Consider the following 22,716-nt stretch of genomic DNA (forward strand, 5'->3'; position numbering starts at 1 on the left):
TGCTCCAGCAGTAGGAATTATGATACCTACCAATAGATTTCATGATGCATGACAGAGAGGCCGTTCCACAGCTCCTTCATATTGACCCTGCACTGCAGTGTGTGACTGGGACACACTGCAGTTCAGGGTCAATGTGAAGGAGCTGCGGAACGCCTACCACAAGATGTGGGAGGCAAACTGCCACTCCGGTGCTGTGCCCATGAGCTGCCGGTTCTACAAAGAGCTGGACACAATACTCAGTGGCGACCCCACCGCCATGGCAAAGGCCACGGTGGATACTTCGGTGGCTTGCATGCCAGTCGAGAGTGGACCAAGCCAGGAGGAGGAAATCTTGGACAAGGGTGTGGAGCGGGAGGGGGACCCAGAGGCAGAGGATGACTTGGAGGTCAGAGATGCATGCAGCGAGGAGCTCTTTTCTACCCCAGAGGAGGCTAGCCAGTCACAGCTGTCAGAGCTTGGTGAAGCGCAAACAGGAGAGGAGGCCCCTGGCAAGTGGATTTGATTTTGTGAATAGCTGAAGCGAGTTATTGGGTTCAGGAGGGTTGCAGAAAGCAGTCTTGTCTTCCACTGCATGCCTAGTCTGAGCAGTGGAACAGGCTGTTGATTGACTCCCTCACTTCATGGGAATCTCTCTCAGATCTCCAAGAAATTGTCCTGGAGATACTGGGCAATCCGCTGCCGCAGTTTCTTTGGCAGAGCTGCTTTGTTTCTTGGCCCATTAACAGTAACTTTCCCGCACTACTGTGCCGTCACAGGGTGGTGATGGTGGGGGAGGCCATTGCTGCACACAGGTGAGCCGCATAGGGGCCAAGGAGGAAGCTGCAGGTTTGGAGAAGACCCTCTCTTGATTCCCTGCTCACCCTCAGGAATGGGATATCTTCTATAATGATCACATCCTGTGGAAAGTGTGGGGACAGGAATGATTATCAGGCCGCCCCTACAGTGCTGGTTCTCCCCAACAGCCATGTGCCCAGTGTACAGCAGGGTCCGGGAAAAGTGATTTTCCCTCCCCCTGTGGCTACTCACCATTTTGGGGGTCTTGTGGCTCATGTGTGCTTGTCTGGGATCAGCCAGTTAGTGACAGGTGTGTGAGTACTGGCTGTGTTTTAAATCACTGAATCACTGTTCTCTGTGTTGCAAACAATGCTGCTTCTGTAAAATGTTGTGTTTTAAACTTCACAGAGATGACCTTGGGAGCCCAGCCTCCCTCTTTATCAGTGGCAGAAAGGCTGTGCAGAATTAGAAAGTGGCCGAGAAGAACTAAGGAGGACTTTCTGCGTGATGTTATGATGCACTCAACCACTAGGAAACAGGATTTGAAGGAGTGGCTGGACAGCGAGAAGAGGGACTGAAAGGAGAACAAGGCATGCCAGAATGAAGCCGCGGAGCGGCTCTTAAAGGTTATGGAGCACCAAGCAGACATGCTCTGGGCGAGGCTAGCTCTGCAAACCGAGGAGCTCCGCGCCCACCCTCTCCTGCAGTCACTGTCGCAATCACAAGCTCTTTTCTGTGCTCCCGCTCCCCCCCCGACAACACCAACACACTCTTCTGACTGCAGTCTATATCCACAGCATTCCACTCCTCCCCGCTCACAGTTTAGCACTGTGGACTCCCACTGCACTCAACATCCATCCCTCTGAAGTTTGGCCCTGCTGAAGTACAGCACCTGCTGCACTTTACTCCAAAGGAGAAGGTTGGAGATGATACCTGGACATACACAAATCTTTAGATGTCCCGGGACCCCACCTTCTCCTGGGACCTTCCCTTCCCCCATCCCCCTCACTGCCGATGGTTTTTTTTTTTTTTTTTTTGGTTTGACGCTCCCCTCCAGTTGTTTTTTGATAAAAGAATGGCATGGGTTTGAAAGCAATCTTTATTCTACTAATTGAAAGCAAACAGAGCCCTGCAAAGTAGCAGACAATTATGTTAAACCTTCATATTGCATCGTCTGCACCAATCACAGTCACCTCCTAGCATTACAAGCCCTGCACTCCTGAACATAGCAACAAATATTAGTGGCTTTCAGCACAAACAGGAGATCAAATGGCTGCCTCAAGGCATCCCTGATCCTTATGGCCCCGTGCTGTGCCCCTCTAATAGCCCTGGTCTCTGGCTGCTCAAAATCAGCCTCCAGGCGCTGAGCCTCAGCGGTCCAGGACTGAGTGAAGCTTTAATCCTTTCCTTCACAAATATTATGGAGCGTACAGCATGTGGCTATAATCATAGGAATATTGTCATTGGCCAGGTCCAGCTTCCCATCGAGGCAGCGCCATAGGGCCTTTAAATGGCCAAAAGCACACTCAACAGTCATTCTGCACTTGCTCAGCCTGTTGTTGAACTGCTCCTTGCTGCTATCAAGCTGACCCATGTATGGCTTCCTAAGCCATCACATTAAGGGGTAGGCAGGGTCTCCCAGGATCACAGTGGGCATTTTGACTTCCCCTACAGTGATCTTCTGGTCCGGGAAGAAAGTCCCTGCTTGCAGCTTCCTGAACAGGCCTGTGTTCCAAAAGATGCATGTGTCATGCACCTTTCCGGACCAGCCTGAGTTAATGTCTGTGAAATGCCCACGGTGATCCACAAGCACCTGGAGAGCCATTGAGAAATACCCCTTGTGATTAACGTACTCGGTGGCTAGGTGGTCTGGTGCTAGAATTGGAATGTGCGAGCCATCTATCGTCCTTGTGCAGTTAGTGAAGCCCATTTGTGCAAAGCCATCCACAATGTCATGCATGTTGCCCAGAGTCATGGTCTTCTGGAGCAGGATGCGATTAATAGCCCTGCACACTTCCATCAACAGAAGTCCAACTGTCGAATTTTTCACTCCGAACTGGTTAGCGACCAATCGGTAGCCGTCTGGAGTAGCCAGCTTCCACAGTGCAATTGCCATGTGCTTCTTCAATGGCAGGGCAGCTCTCGTTCTTGTGTCCTTGCACCACAGGGCTGGGGCGAACTCATCACAAAGGCCCATGAATGTGGCTTTCCTCATCCAAAAGTTCTGCAGCCACTGCTTGTTATCCCAGATGTGCATCACGATGTGATCCCACCACTCAGTGCTTGTTTCCCAAGCCCAAAAGCAGCGTTCCACTGTGGTCAGCACCTCCATGAATGCCACAAGCAATCTCGTGTCGTAGCTACTACGTGTGGCAAGATCAATGTCGCACTCCTCTTGCCTTTGTAGTTTAAGGAATAACCGTGTTGGTCAGAGCGAGCAGCCCACTGGTCAGCGGTTAGAGATCCATTCCTGCAGCCCAAAGAGGCAGGGCGTGCAGTACACGAACTGTTGAAAAATGGCATCAAATGTGGATGGATGCACAGGAATTGCTGGGATGTGAAGCAATCCATCTTGGGACAGGACCCAGGATGCCCCGTGACCCCCCCTCCGTCTTCCCACAACTCTTAGTGGCAGAAGAGGAAGAAATGCTCTGTGGGATAGCTCCCCAGAGTGCACCGCTCTGAATACCACTGCACGTACCACAAGTGTGAACACGCTATTGTGCAGGCAGCTGACAGCATGAACGCACAACATCAGTTTTCCTTCAGTGCTTTCTGAGTGGCGCTGTAACTGCTGGCGCTGTAACTCTGCCAGTGTAGACATGCCCTAAGACTAACTTATTTGTGTGTCTGCTTGCTTTAACCTTGTCAATAACTCTTTAATTTCCTTTTTCTATTTAAAAAGTTTTCATGTTATTTACTATAGCATTGGCTACCGCTATCGTCTTCGTGTGAGACTAAAACTAAAACCTCTCGATTTAAAGGGCCCTGGGGTCCAGCTGTTGTGGTGGCTGGGAGCCCTGGGCCCTTTAAATCACTGCTGGAACTACCAGTTGCAGAGGCGGCTGGGAGCCCCCGGGCTCTTGGGCCATTTAAAGGGCCCAGGGCCCCAGCCGCCACTACCACAGCAGAGCCCCGGGCCCTTTAAATCGCCGCCTGATCCCTCCTTCCAGAGCCCTGGGGTAGCGGCTGTGGGGTTCCGGTGGTGATTTAAAGGGACACTGCCACTATCGCAGTGGAGCCCTGAGCCCTTTAAATTGCTGATGGAGCCCCAGGGGTCCCGGCTGCCGCTGCTACCCCAGGGCTCTGGCAGCGGGGCTCTGGAGGTAAATTAAAGAGTCCAGGGCTCCAGCCGCTGCTGGGAGTCCCAGGCCCTTTAAATTGCAGCCTGGGGAAGCCAGTCCAGTATGGTGTACTGGCTCTTGCCGGCTTACTTTCACCTCTGCAGATAGGGTTATCATACATCTGGGTTTTCCCAGACACAGCCTCTTTTTGTAGCCACCTTTCTCTGTCCAGGGCAGGGGTGAGTGGGGGTGGAATGGGTGGGTAAGGGAGAGATTTTAAAAATAACAGGCAAAGTCCAGTGTTTTTGCAGACCAGAAAAGCTGGCCTCAATTGGTCTGCTTCCTGATTGGTCGCTCCACTGCATCTGCAGCTGATTGGTCCATTCCCCTACAAGCCACAGGTACTGGATCCTGCCCCCCACCCTACCCCAGCTCTCAGCTCTGAGGAACGGGTCCCACAGGGGGTGCTGACTGATGGCTGTTGCTGCATCCTGGGCTTGCAGCAGTCGCCCTGCCCCCCATCTCCAGTGAGCACCCTGCTGCAAGTACTCCCTCCAGCATGCCAACTGTCATCATCCCCCCCGATCTCCCCTATTTCTCCCCTCCTCCAGCAGTGTCCTCTTTTGGGGAACTTGAAATATGGTAACCCTAGTCACAAAGAGATGCTTAGCTGGGTGGCAAGACAAACCAGAGTATCCAATGGGACTGTTTGTGACTTTATGTTAAGGTGGTTAAAGTGACTGAGGAGTTTGCTCTTGGTGCAATTGGTTGGTGAAATCTAAGTTTAGAACTCATGACCAATTAGGGGTTTGTGTCCTGGTTTTTAACAGTCTGCCCTGAGGTTGGTACTCATACTTTTGTGTCACCACTGGGAGCTTCACAAAGTTTATACTCCTTCCTCTCTCTTACCTAAGTGTAGGGCTGGCCTACACAGTTTTTGTGTGAGTATAACTATGTTGGTTAGGGATGTGATTTTATTAACAATGTAGTTATATCAGTACAACTGCTGGTGAAAATGGAGTTATACTGGTGGAAGTGTGCTTATACAGTGTAGTGTATTCCTCTTTTTGTAGAAGAATAAACTAAACTGTTATAAGCACTTCTATACTGATATAAGTGTGTCCGCGCTGGAGGGATTGTATTACTTTAATTTTACTGGTACAGTTAAAGCAGTAGGACTTTTGTATATAGACAGGGCCCTACACATTATGATCCATGCCTTTATTATTTCTAGGCGGACGTACTGCAATGCCTTCTACCTAAGGCTAAAATAGGAAAGGCTACTTTAACACTTAAGCCATCATGTTAGTAGTTTTCCCTGTTACACCATACTCTTCTAACCCTGCAGCATGTAACTTATACCAATTTAAATGTACTTATTCCACTATTTACATCACCTCTGTGTTATATTTGCTCATGAATATAATTGTTTACTGTGAATTATATATACGTTGTTCACATACGGCTTTGGGCATGGATTACTCTATTATTTTCAAGCAGAAACACAGGGCATGTCTATACTACCCGCCAGATCGGTGGGCAGCGATCAATCCAGTGGGGATTGAGATACGATAAATCGATCCCTGAGTGCTGTCCTGTTGACTCCTGTACTCCACCGCGGTGAGAGGTGCAGGTGGAGTTGATGGGGGAGCGGCAGCAGTCAACTCACCATGGTGAAGACACCACGGTAAGCAGATCTAAGTACGTCTACTTCAGCTATGTTATTCACGTGGCTGAAGTTGCGTAACTTAGATCGATTCTTCCCCCCCTCTCCCCCCCGAGTGTAGACCAGGGCACAGTTTATCAGAAACCTGTTTTGTAAAATTGGGCCTGCTCCTTTTCCCACTAAAGACAACTGGAGCAGGGGTGGTCCAATTTTGCCAATTCTCCTTCCAGCATGTCATACTTTGAAGTTTCATTTGCAAAAATCAGAGGTTATATGAAAGATGAGATGAGGGCAGGATTTGAAAGTAGTAAAACTAAAACTGTTAATTTATTTAAAAAAAAAAACCTAAGGAAAAAATTATATAAAAAAGAAATGTGTGTTCAGATTTAGATGAAGTATATAATAGAGTAGATTTTAATGTAAAGGATTGGTATAAAATGCAATGTAATTTTATTGAACAGCATCTGACTGGCAGATTTCAGGCATAATAATTAAATAAAATATTAAGAATGTGATCTGGAAGCCTTATTTTTTTGCAGGGTGTGTGTATGTGTGTGTGTGTGTGTGTGTGTGTGTGTGTGTGTGTGTGTGTAAATAAATACTAGAACTTTAACATACATACCAATGCTACATTTCACACATTCTTCCATAAATGTATGGGAGATTTCAAAGTGTAATTTCCACTAACAATAATAGGAGAAATACAGGTAAATCTTTTGTGCATTAGTTTGAAAATTATTGTTCTTCACATTTTAGGAGATGTAATACAGCTTTTTTATAAGTATTCATCTTATTGATAGATCTGTATAAATGGATGACGTATTCTTTGGCTGGCATGCAGGCTGGACCGTTCTTCTTCCAGAAGCAAACGTGGTTCAGTATTGTATATAGGATCAAAGGATTCCAGGGAAATTATTGAGATTTTACATAATTGATTAATCTATAAATATACAGCGTAATACATAGCTAATGATTTTGTAGTGTTAAAAGCTAAGGTCTTTAATATTACCAGTTTGTCATAAGTATATGACAAAGTGATAATGACTGACTGCAAATCTTGAAGAAAAGGGCAAGAGATTATGAAAACATTGAACCTTTTTAATTTCAGAAGGATGACTATTGTATAACGATTAATGCTTGCTGTTTCTCACATTAGTAAGACTTGGGATAAGCATCTGCTTAGCTGAGAATGCTAGAGCACATGACTGATACGCAAAAAAGAAAAGGAGTACTTGTGGCACCTTAGAGACTAACAAATTTATTTGAGCATAAGCTTTCGTGAGCTACAGCTCACTTCATCGGATGCAACCGAAAGCTTATGCTCAAATAAATTTGTTAGTCTCTAAGGTGTCACAAGTACTCCTTTTCTTTTTTGCGAATACAGACTAACACGGCTGCTACTCTGAAACATGACCAATACGATTGCTGTGGCTCCAAACTAGTAACTTTGGCACCAATCCTTCAATTTACAATGTATTGGTGGACTGCTGCGCTCACATGTTGTAAATTACAGGATTGGTGCCTTTTATTATGTAGAATAGCAGACATTATTACATATTATAATGCACAATAATAGTGAAAGACAAATGATTAATTGCAGGTGCTTAGAGATCCATTGTAGCAAGCATTTTACACACATTACAAAAGAACAGTCTCTCCTCCAAAGAACTTACAATCAAAGTTTCCTATTTTACAAAGAGTTAGGTAGATGATTAGCATTATGCACTGAGTAGTCCCATTAAAGCAAATTTCTTGTGCTTACAAGATTTAAATATGTGGGGCCATGTTCAGTTAACCTCAGGCTGACCCATAATTTTTAGATCACAAAAATACATTTATGTTTATGTTCACAAAATTGGATATGTACCTGTGTTTGTGTATGTAGTTTTTAGGTGCAAACATTAATGTATATATTTTTGGAGGGAAAAGCAAAGGGTATAGCTGAAAATTTGGCCTTAAATATTTGTGTTAACAGTGTCTTAAAACGGGTAATTGTCAACTGCACAGGATATATTGCTAAACTCAGGAAACACTGCTGAATAGTTACTAAAGCTCTGTGGATGATGCACGTTCTAATTCATGATGGATTTTGACACTTTGAAATCTGGCTTTGTTCTGAATTGGAATGAAAACCAAAAATTTTGAGATTACCTGAAGGAAAATTCTGAAAAAAAAAATTTGTTTCAGGTCAAACAATATGTTTTGTTTTAACAAGTTTCATTTCGAGTTTGACTTTTTTACATAATATTATTTATACAAGATAAAAAATGTGAAAAATTGTTTCAAAACAAAATATCAAAGTATTTCATGCACAAAAATGTCAAGTTGAGATGTTTCAACATTGTTGGAACTATTTTTTTTTGTTTCTTCTGAAATGAAATTCCAGCAAAATTAGGTCAATTTCACAAAGCATTTTGATTTAGACAGACCTGCATATTCTGACGGAATATGGTTCCGCTGAAATTTCTCCAACCAACTCAGTTGTTGTTGTTGTTATGTCTTTTAGGCTTAATATTTGGATAGTCAGCTTCATATTTGAGAACAGGGTTCTTGTAAATATTAATATTCCGTTTGCTTTGGAGAATGGAGAAAGCTGGCAAAATGGAGGAATAATGCAATTTGTGTATTCATGTACCCATGACTGGAAATAATTGTTATTGTTGGGCTGCTCAGCTGAGAAGCTTTGTTTTCTTTTGTTTTCCAGTTTTGTTTTGAAGAGCTGATAAATTTCTTAGGAATAAGAATATTTAGCACATATGTAGGACTTTATATGTTCAAATATTTTATAAAGAATAACTAAATGGAACAGTAGGGGATTAAGAAAACAATAACAATGGGCCAAGTTTCCCGTGACTTCAACTCAACCTATAGCTTTGTGGATGAATAGGGTTACCATCTTTGGTTACACAAATTCCTCGAGGTTTCATCACATAACATTATCTTTAATTAAAGATAGGTTTCAGAGTAGCAGCCATGTTAGTCTGTATCTGCAAAAAGAACAGGAGTGCCTGCCATCTTGATTATCACTACAAAAGTTTTTTTCTCCTGCAGATAATAGCTCATCTTAATTAATTAGCCTCTTACAGTTTGTATGGCAACTTCCACTTTCCTGTATGTGTATATCTATATCTATATATATATCTATATCTTCTTACTATACTTTCCATTCTATGTATCTGATGAAGTGGGCTGTAGCCCATGAAAGCTTATGCTCTAATAAATTTGTTAGTCTCTAAGGTGCCACAAGTACTCCTGTTCTTTTTTTTAATTAAAGATTAATTTTTAATTCCTGGAGACTCCAGGACAATCCTGGAGGGTTGGCAACCCTATGTATGCAGCATTGCATGCACCAAAGTTCCAGTATGCAGAATATGGAGATGCAAAACTCCCATTACCCAGAGTGGTGAATGCTCAGAAGAAATAAGTGGAAGCTTTGGTTGGGTAAGGTGAGTATTCCAGCAGCGGATAGGTCCATCAATGGCTATTAGCCAGGATGGGCATGGATGGTGTCCCTAACCTCTGTTTGCCAGAAGCTGGGAATGGATGACAGGGCATGGATCACTTGATGATTACCTGTTCTGTTCATTCCCTCTGGGGCACCTGGCATTGGCCACTGTCAGAACGCAGGATACTGGGCTAGATTGACCTTTGGTCTGATCCAGTGTGATGTTGCACTCCATATGCTTTATGAAAATATGTTTATGAATGTGAATATAATGCAACTGGACTATGCTTTATGCAAAAGGTCTCTTGTAAGATATTGTTACAAAGCTTATGATCTACTGAGTGTGTTCATCCTATTTGTTTGCACGTATTATTTCTATGTCTGGAGTTAGGAGAATAAGATATAAACTTTTATTACTGATGTAAATGTATTAAGTGGAAGCCATTAAAAGTGCTTCAGAATCAATGAACAGTGAATGGCTCTGTTTACTTGCAAACCGTCTTGTGTATGTGTGGGCCAACCCAGGAAGAATGGAGGCTGGGGTCTCACGGGACATGTGACCATGTCACATGATACTGGAATCCATCTTAAATCTGACACTTTTCCATTTAGGAGGGGTGGGGACCCAGGGAGACAAAAGATTCCCACCTGGTGCCAAAGCTATAAAAGGAGGTGGAACAGGACAAAAGGAGGCCAGTCATGAGAGAGCCCCTGCTTACTGTCTAAGATGTCTGCTGGAACTGACAAGGATTGTACCAGGGAAAAGGATTGGGTCCAGACTAGGAAGGAGTCTAGTCTATGAAAGAAGCTTATTGGAACATCTCTGAGGGTGAGATATTACCTGTAATCAGTTTCTTAATGTATTAGGCTTAGATTTGCATATTTTGTTTATTTTGTTTGATGACTTGCTTTGTTCTGTCTGTTATTACTTGAAACCACTTAAATCCTAGGTTTTATACTTCATAAACTCACTTTTGCTTATTAATAAATCCAGAGTAAGTAAGTAATACCCAGGGGAGCAAACAGCTGTGCCTATCTCTCTGTCAGTGTTACAGAGAGCGGATACTTTATGAATTTACCCTGTATAAGCTTTATACAGAGTAAAATGGATTTATTTGGGGTTTGGATTCCCATTGGGAGCTGGGTGTCTGCATGCTGGAGGCAGGTAACCTGCTAAACTGTGTTCATTTAAAGCCTGCAGCTTTGGGGGCATGGTCCAGACCCTGGGTCTGTGTTTGTAGCAGGCTGGGGTGTCTCGCTCAAGAAGGCAGGGCCCTGAAGTCCCAAGCTGGCAAGGAAAACAGGCTCAGAGGTCATTTTCAGCACGTCAGGTGACAGTCCCAAGGGGCTGTCTGTGAAGGAACCCGACGCCCCCAGTATGGTCGTAATTACGTTCCTCCCAGGGCCACAATTAGAAATTAGAGGCAGGGTAAAGGTTTGCTCCTGGGGCAGCGAAGGGACACTGTCAAACTCCAGGCCATGGCTGAAGACTCAGTGTGACTCAGAATCCTGGAAGTTCTTGAACGACTCGTGCCATAACTCCTCAGCTAGGAGCAGAAAGAAAAGGAGGGCGGGTGCCACCTTAGAGCCTAACACATTTATTTGAGCATAAGCTTTCGTGAGCTACCGCTCCCTTCATCGCATGCATTTGGAAATGCATTTCCAAATGCATGCGATAAGCTTTCGTGAGCTACCGCTCACTTCATCGCATGCATTTGCAAATGCATCCGATGAAGTGAGCGGTAGCTCACGAAAGCTTATGCTGCAATAAATGTGTTAGGCTCTAAGGTGCCCCCCGTCCTCCTTTTCTTTTTGCGACTACAGCCTACCACGGCTGCTACTCTGAAACCTGTCCTAGGAGCAGAAAGGCTCCGCGCTCAGAAGCCCTGGGCTTCTGCCTGGGCTGGTCGAATCGTTTTCCTTCGCAGCTTGAATGTAGGATGGAGGGTTTGAAGTACGTGGCCGGCTCGTGTCCCCTCTCAATGCTGCACGCTCCCCGCCAAGCGACACCCCCCCGCGGCTCTCACTCATCCCTCCCTGGTCGTCCCCCGCCCCCAGCTGAGCCACAGCTCCCGCGCCGCTGCCCCCCAGTGGTGCTGGTCGCGGCGGCGAGACTCCGCCGCCGGCTGGGTGCCGCTCGCGGGCTGCGCTGCAGGTGGCGGCGAGAGAAGCAGGAAGCGGGCCGGGCCCGGGGAGCAGGATGGCGGCCGGGGACTCGGAGAACATCCGCTACTGTGCGCGCTTCTCCTACCTCTGCCTCAAGTTCACCCTCGTCACCTACTCCACGCTCTTCTGGGTGAGCGCGGGGCCGCCGGCCGGGGACACGCGCGGGCTGCGAGGAGCGACCCGAGCCCCGCTGGGACCCGGCTGCGCGGGAGGGCTGCGGTCACCGCCCTGCCCCGGGGGGGGGGGGGGATACAGCGCCCGCCTGGAGATGCTGCGCTGAGGCGAGCTGGCGCCGGGGTCAGTGCGGTCCTGGAGCCCAGCGCCCCCGGGCCGGGCGGGTGGGTGGGTGGGGGGGGGCACCGCCTCTCCCGCCCTGGCAGTGTCACACCGGCAACACACCCCCCCCCCCCAAGGGCGAGAGCTGCCCGCGCGCTCCGCGGGACGGAGTTGTTGTGCTGGGGTTTTGGGGGGGGGGCGGACTCTCGAGTCCTCCTCAGCGTGGATGTGGGTTCCCGGCCGGGCTCACGCGGCGAAGGCCAGGGACGTTTCCCCCTCGGGCAGGGCTTAGTGGATGGGCACATGGAAGAATTCTGCAACTGAATGAGATCTCTGGCGTCAATGCACCGCGGGCCCTAGTAGGAAGCCTCTGGGGTGCGGTTTTGTGGTTGTCACTGGGTGATAATCAACTGGTTTTGGCAGTTAGCGACTTCCAGAGCTGGAAGGGTGTAGCAGGTAGCATGAAAATCAGTTGCGTACACTAACCACACCACATGGCTTTGTCACACTCAGGTGGGAGCAAGAAAGCTACGAGGGGGAAAGGCTTCAGCCGCTACAGAATCAGTGGTTTTGTGTCTGATTAATGTAGGATGATTTCAATGTTAATCCTAATCGCGGGCTGTTCGGTGATATTTCATCTGCTCTGTTCTGTGCTTTTAAAAGAGGAACGTGCGATGTTGTTTGATGTCTTTTACTGATTTTCATAGGAAAGGTAGTACGCAAACTCCGCTGTGTGGTATTTATACTAGTGTGCAAAGCAGCGGACCAGCTTTCATAGTGCTGAAGAAAATTGTTCAGGCTTGTTAGGTGAAGAGAAAGAAGTCTAATAGAAAGGAAAGGAGGACTTGTGGCACCTTAGAGACTAACAAATTTATCTGAGCATAAGCTTTCGTGAGCTACAGCTCACTTCATCGCATGCATGCAGTGGATCCGATGAAGTGAGCTGGAGCTCACGAAAGCTTATGCTCAAATAAATTTGTTAGTCTTTAAGGTGCCACAAGTCCTCCTTTTCTTTTTGCGGATACAGACTAACACGGCTGCTACTCTGAAACTAGTCTAATAGAGTTTCTGTTGAAAGAGACATCATCCAGGGTGTTACAGCCCAAATCTGACTGACATGTCTGTCCTTCTCAAAAATGGCAACTTCACCTTTGATATGCATCCTGAATTTGAAAACAATGACCAGTGGTGAACACTCATTTAGGAAAAAAAAATTAGCAAATTTCCATTTTCAGGGTGTGAAGTTCTGGATTTACAGTAGAATCTGACAGACTGTTTTCTGTGCTGGGAAATGTCACATATGTTGACATTTCAGATTCCTAGATGAGATTTGTTTCTGTCTTTGTCTTCAAAAAGCTCCAAAGTCAAGCCTACTGCATTTCTTGTTTTGAAGATCTGATAATTTTTCCCTAGTAGGGATAGATTTTTAAAGTAAGGCTTTTTGTTTTTAATGCATGAGTTGGGAGAACATGTTACCTTGGGTTTCTGAGTCTTTATAGTGTAGTATCCCTTTAGGTTTTGTTTTGAAGAAACAACTACAATTTGAGGGATGTCTGAAAATCAGAACATAAAGCGCATTGCCTTTAGTTCAGACTTTTTTGGTTATTAGGTATCTTTTAGCCTTTTTTGTTTTATTATTTTTTCTGTTTTTTAATAGAAAATTAACCTTTTCTCCTCCTTCGACTCCTAGTTTCACTCCAGCAACCAGAACCTTCTGCAAAAAAAGGTCAGGGCAACAATAATTATTGCCTTCCCACATTAGGATACTTGTCCTACTAATAATATTTTACTGATTTTGTTCTGTGTTCAAAGGGTTTCTAGTAAATTGATTTATACACTGGTATGCCTTCTGTTCTTAAACACCACATTATCTTTTTTTCTGTAAGCAAGCACACTTGTACTTCATTTACTTGTCTGCTCTTTCATTTGGCATGGTAAGCTTGTTCTAGTGTGGCATAACACGCCACTTAGTAACAGAAAAGTCAACACTGGTATCACTGAGTACCTGCCCAGACCAAAGTAGCTTTCAAACACCTTAAGAAACTTAGTCTTTATTTGTAATTCTTCCCTCCCTCCCCCTTGGATTTTCAACTAGGAAAACTTGTTCCTCCTATCAAATATCAAAATACATAAGGTGCAGTCTAACACCATGGAACAGTTGTTAAAAGGAAATTAGATAGAATGTTTTGGTAATTAGAAATGTTAGTTCATAATAATGTTCGGGTGAGCTAAGATTAGCTTATGTGAATGGAGTTTGCAAACATATAGTTTACAAATCAATCCTGAAGAGACGGAATTTAAATTTGTATGTTAATGGAGAAAATTTATACACACTGTATCTTCCTTTAAATAACTCCTTGTCACCTCAGCACAGAGCCCAGGAAGGTTTTACCATGCCACCCCACCCTCAACAAAATGACTGTAAATGTTCCAAAAATGAAAAGAAGAAAAACTATAAATAACAGACCTGCAAATACAGAATTCCCAAGGCATCTATATTTTAGTGATCCTTTCATTTTATTTATTTTAACCTTATTTATATCTAAATGCTTAACTCATTAATATATTAAGAAGGCAGTTTTCAACTTGAAAGTGGGACAGTGGCCACAATGAAAGAGCTGTTGGAGGAGGAAAGGATGGGGGCTGATGGCATTTATTCTCGCAGAGGGCTTCCTTTGTTAGTATAATTGTCTTCTTTCACAGCTTTAACGTATGATGTATTGTTTGAAATATGTCGCAGGCTTGTTTTCCCTCTAAATTCTGCATTCTCCCAGTCAAGTGAAACAGCTCTCCTTACTTGTCCAAATGTGTAATAAGTACCTAAGGCTGCATTCTTTTTTCTGTTATGCTGACACAATCCCACTGACTTTGGCGAGAGTAGAGTTTTGTTCTATGTAGTGAACAACCCTTCTAGCTTGTGAAGGAATTTCAGTATGTTATACTCACTTGCTTAAATCTTTATTCACTGTACTTAACTGCTCTATACTTTCCCTTTTGTTAGGGTTATATTTTGTTTTGTGCTTAGCACATTCACCTCCCATTACTTCTATTAGTTTCTGTGGGCAGTACCCTCTTAAGTACACTTGCAAAGCAGCCAGAAAGCTGGCCAACTGGGGCAACTGGAAATTCCTCTGGTGTCAAGAGTTTTGCTAACCTGCAATAGGGGTCAAATCACCTGCTGGAAGTCTCAGCATAGAATTGAGGCAAAGGTGAGGTAAAGCTACCTTTACCCCTTCTTTCTCCTGGTAATCACCAGAATTACTGTTCTCGTAATATTTTTTAACTCTTAACATTAATGATTTTTTCCAATAATGGGTCAGGGCTGGAGCATTTAATTAAAGAATAAGTTTAAAATTTGTAAATTGTAAGACTTTTTTTTCTTAATTTGTGGGTTTGATCAAGCAAATGGGTCTCTCAAAATCTAATCCTGTTGCTTGCGACATGCACATTTTACAGATTTTCTGAGACACATCTGTTTGATTAAACTAATTTTTGCTCCTGTAAACATTATTGAAGATGCACAAAGAAGAATAAAAATAGTCTGAAAAAACTTGTTTTGACTGTCAAAATGAATAAATTTGTTGCTAGGTCAACAATAGTGTGACTTATCACTGCTATGGTTTCAACTGTGCATCTAGAACTCTGTTCAAAAACTGCTGACTTTTCTAGACAATTGATTTCCAACACTTCCAGCGAATGAGGTAGTAGCATAATTTATCTCTCCAATGTGAAGAGGTTTTTATGTTATGCTAGCCGTAGTAACATTATCAATTCTCTTTTCTCCCAAGGCCTGCATCCTAGGTTGGCCTGTAGTAAGGTTTGTAACAATAGTGGGTGTGATGAGAACATAAAGCATTTTACAACACTGTTAGACTGTAACTGAGTTTTGAAATTCATGGCAAACACAAATACAACCTTAATGTACAACCTAAAGATCTTAGTCACTGATACAATTTCAAAAAGCTGTTTTTCCAGAGGTTCTAACCATAATTATGTTTTAAAATAAACCCATTTCCCCCTTCAAGGTTTCAAGATGAAAATAACTAGTGCTGATAGTCACAGAATTACTTGACACACCTAAACATTTATATGTGAATTAAATAGTAAATTTAGTGCTGGGACCAGTAGTTTAAAAAACTTCTTTTTCTTCCACTTGGGAAAGTGACTCCACTCTTTCCCACACACACAAAAATACAGAGGATGTCCTTATCCTTTGGTGATATATATCCAGTTAATACAAACAAGACCAAATCACTTCTGGTGTGAATAAAATATGATTTGCCAAATTTAAATTCAGTTTGGAATGGACAGGATGCAAAATATACATGTCTGTTTTATCGATAGCCTTGTCTACACCACCAAGTTTTGTTGCCAAAACTGCCCTTTGTCAATCAAAACAGTGAGTGTGTACACACTGCGAGGTGACTTTTGTTGGGAAAAATGCCCAGATTTGGTGACAAAATTCATCCACCCTCATAAGAGAGTTATGTCTTTTTCCTCTACATTTTTGTTGACAAAGTGCCAATGTAGAGACAAGGCTTGATTTCATCTCTTTAATTGGCCTCCAGGAGGTGTCCCATGAAGCCCATCCTGACCGCTGTGGTCAGCAATTTGAACTCCACTGCTCTGCAGCCAGGAAAACAACCATCCTCCCACCCCTCTTAGAAGCCCCGAGAATTTTTGAAATTCCATTTCCTGCTGGCTCGGCGTGGAGAAGTCTCATCACTTCTTCCTCGGTGACCTTCGCGAGTTATTGCACCAAACGCTCTCCTGCTTGGACCACTGCGGAGCGATTGGATCTGCTCAGTATATGGGGAGAGGAGGTTGTGCAGTCCCAGCTGCGCTTGAGCTGTAGGAATTGGGATACCTATGGGCAGATATCTTGAGGCTTGTGCAAAAAGGGCTATGATCGGGACATGCTGCAGTGCAGAATGAAGACAAAGGAGTTGAGGTAGGTATACCATAAGGCGAGGGAGGCAAACCATCGCTCAGATGCTTCACCTAAGACCTGCCTCTTCTATAAGAAGCTGGATGCTATCCTCAGTGGCAACCCCACCTCCAATGCCAAGAGCTCCATGGATACTTTGGCAGGCCTGTAGGGAGCGGAAAGAGGACATAACCTGGAGGACGAAGTTATTGATGAAGAGATGGAGTTAGACGAGGATGTGCAGCTCCTGGCAGGGTCGCCCGGTGGGGCAGGCAGCCAGGAACTGTTCTCCTCTCCAGTGGTGTCTAGCCAGTCTCAGCAGTCGCTCTCCGGGGAGCAGGAAGCAGAAGATGAGACACCTAGTAAGTGGCTGTGGCTTGTGTAATCCGGAGGTGGGTTCAGGATATAGAAATGTGGGAGGCTGGCTGTGTTTCTGTGATCTGGACATTTCCTTGTGTAGCTAATCGGTATAGTGGAACCAGGTGTTGATGCATGCTGAGATCTCATGGGAATCCTCCAGAGAGATCTCCAGGAAAGTTTCCTGGAGGTACTCGGTAATCTTCTGCAGAAAGTTCCTTGGCAGAGCTGCTTTGTTCCTTCCCCCATTGTAGGAAACTTTCCTGCGCCATTCGGCAACCACTTTTGCAGGGACCAAAGCGGCAGACAGGCGAGTAGCATAGGGAGCAGGGCAAAAGCCATGAGCATGGAGTAGATGTACCCTCATTTCCCTGCTTACCCTTAGTGACATGTCTGCTAGAATGACCCCCGCCTGTGAAAAGTGTGGGAGAATTTTAGAATTTGTCCCTAGAATGCTGCACCATGAACCTTGCAAAGAGTGTGTGCTCTTTTCCCCATGTGGAGTGCTCCTGCCCACCCCAACCAACACTCACCATACTTGGGCTGTTCGCAGAGACGTGTGCCTGGCTAGGGTCAGTGAAAAAGTGATGGCAATGTTGCAAAAGGTATATTTAACCAAAATATTTCAATGCTGGGTGTGAATTTAACAATCCTGCTTCTATGCATTGTCTCTTGTGCTTCGCCAGATGTGGCCTTCAGGAACACTCCAGGCACCCCAGCCGAGCATCTCCACCAGGCAAGAAAGGCCCAAGATGCAGCAAAGAAGACGTTCTGGGAGGTCCTGCAGTGCTCCAGTGCAGAAAAAGGGAACACAAGGAGTACTGGGAAGCCGAATGGCAGGACAGAAAAGAGAATCACCCATTTGTTAAGGACAGAACTGAGTGGATGATTAAAGTAATGGAGGAGCAAATGCAGATGCTTAATAATAATTAATTATAATTAACAGTCCTTAATAATGCTGCAGACTGAGCAGACCAGTGCTCCGCCTCCACTGCAGAACATTCAGAACTATTTTCCATGCCCCTCAAACTCCGCCCACACAGTCCTTTCCACTCTCTTGGACTTCTCGGTTTCCCCTTCACTCGACCCCCTTTGTCAACCTTCACAATGATAGCTGGACCTACACACAGTTGTGAAAGTGTGTCCTTCTCTGGTTCCTCCTTTCCCACCAAGCATCTGTGGGTTTGTGTGTGCTGATTCTTGTGCAATAAAAGCCAAGTTTTATAATAGTAAATCATCTTTATTTGTTTCCTACAAATTAATATTAGCAGTCTACCAATACATGAACTGGCAGTTTAATCACGTCCTTACTGGAATATAAGGCCCCAAATATCACCGTTGCCCCCTAGAAACTACATGTAATGTAACATCGAAGCACCTCTGACAGAGATATACTACTGGTGCTCATTGTCAAAGTGCTGCCTCAAAGCCTCCCTGATTTGAATAATCCCACTCTGGGCTCCTCTGACAGCCCTGGTATCTGGCTGCTCAAAAGCAGCAGCCAAGCTGTCTGCCTCAACACTCTACCCCTGAGCAAACCTTTCACCTTTAGCTTCACAGAGATTATGCAATATACAGAACATGGCTATGACCATGGGAATATTATCTGCAGTGAGGCCTAATCTATCATAAAGGCATCACCAGTGTGCCTTTAATCTGCCAAAGGCACAATCAACTGTCATCCGGCACCTACTAAGCCTGTTGTTGAACCGATCCTTACTGCTGTCCAGGTGTCCCATGTAAGGTTTTATGAGCCATGGCTGTAAGGGGAATGCAGGATCCCCCAGGATCTCTATGGGCATTTCAACATCCCCCACTGTAATCTTTTGGGTTTGGAAAGAAAGTCCCCGCTTGAAGCTTTCTGTACAGGCCAGTGTTCCTGAAGATGTATGCGTCATGCACCGTTCCAGAGCACCCTGCACAGATGTCAATGAAACGCCCACGGTGATCCACAAGTGCTTGCAACACCATGGAGAAGTATCCCTTCCTAATAATGTACTCCGTCGCAAGGTCGTCTGGTGCCAAATGGGAATATGTGTGCCATCTGTCACCCCTCCACCATTAGGGAAACCCATTTCTGCAAAGCCACCCACTATTTCATGCACATTTCCCAGAGTCACAGTCCAGGACACGATTTATTGCCCTGCACACTTGCATTAATGCAGCGCCAACCATCCACTTCCCCACTCCAAACTGATTTGCAACTGACCGGAAGCAATATGAAGTCACCAGCTTTCACACAGTGATTGCCACATGCTTCTCTGGCAAGAGGGCAGCTTTCATTCTGGTGTCCTTGTGCCACAGATCTGTAGTGAGCTCTGCACACATTTCCAGGAAGGTGGCTTTCTGCATCCGAAAGTTCTGTAGTCACTGCTCCTCATCCAATATCTGCATGACAATATGATCCCACCATTCAGTGCTTGCTTCCTGAGCCCAAAAGCGATGATCTACCCTATGCACCTGCTCTATGAATGCCAAAAGCAATCTAAAGTTGCTCTATCCATATCACGCAGAATGTTGGGTGCCTGTGAGTCTTCCTCAGTTAAGAACTTCACAATGAACTCCACTGCCATCCGCAAAGTCTTCATGACAGTTAACAGAACATAGGCGAGCAGGGCAGGATCCATCCCTTCTCACAAAGTTGTCAGGATGCACAGCAAAGAAGGACCATTTCAAAAATGCTGCAAAAAAAAAAAAGCCAGAAGACCCTGGAGTGCTGGGACAGAAAGCAATGCATCATGGGACATTTTAGCCCTGTCCCAAAATGCACTGTGATCCGCAGTGATTTGCTGGTTATGATTATGCCATTTGTATGCATGTATCATTTTTGTATTTGAAGTTATAAATAACTGGCTCTATACCTGGATTTCAAAGGTTTGCTCCTCGGGGAACGTCCATAAGGTAGCTAGCCAGCACATCTTGGAGGTACTATTCAAATTGAGTGGCCCATCAAAAGAACATTTAACTGACAATGAACCATGGGAGATGCCTATTACACTTAATGGAATTTCCTGCAATGACTAGGTGAAATGCATGGACATGTGACTTGTCCATGTGACTCCAACCACCATCTTCTTACTGTACTTTTCCACAGTAAGAACTATGGGATTCTCTCCACATGGCAGAAGATATCAAAGGCTCTGGAAACACCTCTGTTTTGCCTCTTTTCTGCTCCAGCCTCTGGACTTACATTAATGGAAGCATTCTAATTGTAAGCAGAGTCAGGATGAGCTCTACCCTGACATCTGGTGGCGAATCATGGTGGGTTGTGGAAAAGATCTTCAGGGGCTGATCTCATTTGCATAGACACACCCACCCTGCCTAGATGGTCACTTTGGCTGCTGTAGGAGCCCCAATTTCTCTGTTATTGGGGCAGGAATAAACTATTATTATCCTGATTATGTGACTCAAGGACAGTGGAACTATACTCGGCCTTTTGTTATGATGGAGGGACTACACATCAACTAAGCAGCCCTTGCTAGGCAAGGTTCATGGGTTCCAAAACCCAGTGAGGGGAGAGAGAGCCTGGGGACAGGTATTAATACTTGGTGGCATGGGCCCCCTGGTGAGAGCTTTACATGCTAATTGCACTTCCTCCTCTCTCCACTGTGGAATATCAGAGCTAATTTTGATTCCATTAGGAGTCTAGTTACAGGCTGCTGACCTGAATTCACTTTGGGCTAATGGTGCACCAGCACTGAGGCTCCCTTTTCTACAAGCTGAAATCACAAAAGAGCTAAACTTACTAAGAGCTGAAATCACTGACTGTTGTGTAGTGGGGGAGCCTGAAGATATATGGCGGAGCAGTTTGCGGGATGGCGAGCAGAGCAGAGCGGCTGATGGAGCAGAGCCGTTTATGGGACGGCGAGCAGAGCAGCTGGTGGAGCAGAGCATTGCAGTTTGCAGGACGGCGAGCAGAGCAGTTTTTCGGATGCCTGGAGCAGCTCATGGGGGCGGCTGGCAGAGTGGAGCCCCATGGAGAGGTGGGGCAATCAGCTTTGGACCACGTAAGGTGCCCCTTAACCCTTCCCCCCCCATCTCCACCCAGGTTGGGAGATAAAACTCTGCAGATAAACTTTCGAACTCTGGGGCTGCCCTATCAGGGACAGAGACTTTTGGGTCGTTGGACTTTTGGGACTTTGGGTGATTTTGAGTTGCTGGACTCAAGAACCAAAGGGAAACGACACGCCCCAATTTGCTTGGGGTGGATTTTTTTTTTGCTCATGGGTTGTGTTATGAATCCTGTTGGTGGTATTTCCCCAACATAATGCCACATTGTTTCTCTCTATTATTCGAAGGCTTTCTGCTACACTCAGACTATGTGCTTGCGAGAGGGGAAGTATTGCCTCTTGGAGGCGCCCAGCAATGGTGGTATATATTTGTCCCAGGTCACTGGGTGGGGGCTAGAGCTGGTTTTGCATTGTGTTATTGGAATGGAACCCCTAGATACTGAACCCGGCCCTTGTTGCTGCCAACTCTGATGAGCAGAAGGGTTACATAACCAAGGAATTGAGGACCTTCCAATGATTTGGAAGCAGCCAGAGACTTGACTTAAGCCAGCAGTTTATTCCATCACTGCTACGAGCCTGAACCAAGAACTTCGCAATTACTGTATGTATTTGATTCCTTTAACTAATTTTAACGCTTTTCTTTTCTTTTCTTTTCTTTTCTTTTCTTTTCTTTTCTTTTCTTTTCTTTTCTTTTTATGAATAAACCTTTAGATTTTAGATACTAAAGGATTGGCATCAGCATGATTTTTTGGTAAGATCTGGGTTACTGGCTGTGTGGCTGGTCCTTTGGGATCAGGAGAACCTTTTATTTGATGAATCTGGTTGTAAAGAACCACTCACCTTTAAATCCAGTGTTTTTAGTGGTGATATAAGAACTGGAATGTCTAAGGAAACTGCTTTTATGACTTCTGTTTCACCCCACTGGCTAACAAGAAGTTTACTTTTTTTTCTGGTTTGGTATATCCTATGGGGGATTATCCATCAGTCTTGGGGTGTGTCTACCCTATTTTTCATCAGTTTTTCCTGAATTTGGCATCCTCAGTTGTGGCCCATTGCTCACACTGTCGAATATGGTGCCCCCACTGTGGACGTGATCTGCTGACGGAGGGAGCAAGTGTGAACGTGCAATTGCGATTTTTATTATGTCGACTTTTGGGTGTCAACATCACTTTTGTTGACACAAATTGGTAGTGTAGACATGGTCTATGTGTGGTTTGGATTTCTGCAGCATCTGGAAGGAGGAGAAGAGTCAACACTGCCAGAAAAGGGTAAGTTGGAGAGGTTAAAGTTCTTTCCCAAACTGTTACCTCTTGGCTGAGACAAAGCAATGATGCTGTGTTTTTTAGCCATCTAGGCTGTGAGTTTTGTTTTTTAATGGTTTGCCAATAGAAATAATGAGTAGAGTAATAGAGCTGGTTTATTATGCACATTTTACAAAAAATTATTCCAACTGTGTGTAAGAGAAGTGCACACGAGAACAAGTTTGTTCAAATAATGGTATTGCTGGACAGAGGGATAATTATATTATCAGCTTCATACTTTTTAATCTAGGATTTTAAAAAAATTCACATTTTAAAAATATACAAGTAAATATAAACATAACCCACATGCACCAGGATTATAATAAAGTATCTATTCTTTCTTTAGGAATTCCTTCTGCTAAAAGAATTCCTTTATACAGTATGGAATATGTGTGTATTGCTTGATGGTATGGTATAAATGTTTCATTACCATGATTGTGGGAAGGTTGCATTACTCCTGAATGGCAAAGCTACAAATGAGTGCCAATAAATGGTTTATACCTCCCACAT

At 44.7% G+C, this 22,716-nt stretch overlaps 1 protein-coding gene and 1 long non-coding RNA gene across 2 annotated transcripts in view; one reads left to right on the top strand and one right to left on the bottom strand.

Moving 5' to 3' along the window:
• Positions 1-425: 425 nt before the first annotated feature.
• LOC122461127 lies at positions 426-19,676 on the bottom strand. The gene is made up of 3 exons (XR_006282876.1): positions 19,666-19,676; positions 18,199-18,201; positions 426-561 (listed from the first exon to the last, which is right to left on the bottom strand). It is a non-coding gene; the product is annotated as an uncharacterized LOC122461127 (long non-coding RNA).
• Positions 11,236-22,716, top strand: part of TSPAN15 (tetraspanin 15) — a 34,622-nt gene continuing 23,141 nt past the window's right edge. Inside the window, exon 1 of the mRNA XM_038410360.2 lies at positions 11,236-11,465. Coding sequence (XP_038266288.1) covers positions 11,370-11,465 — 96 coding nt within the window. The 5' untranslated portion in view covers positions 11,236-11,369. The remainder of the gene's footprint in view (positions 11,466-22,716) is intronic.

Source organism: Dermochelys coriacea, chromosome 7 (assembly GCF_009764565.3).
Source record: "Dermochelys coriacea isolate rDerCor1 chromosome 7, rDerCor1.pri.v4, whole genome shotgun sequence".
Classification (NCBI taxonomy): Eukaryota; Metazoa; Chordata; order Testudines; family Dermochelyidae; genus Dermochelys; species Dermochelys coriacea.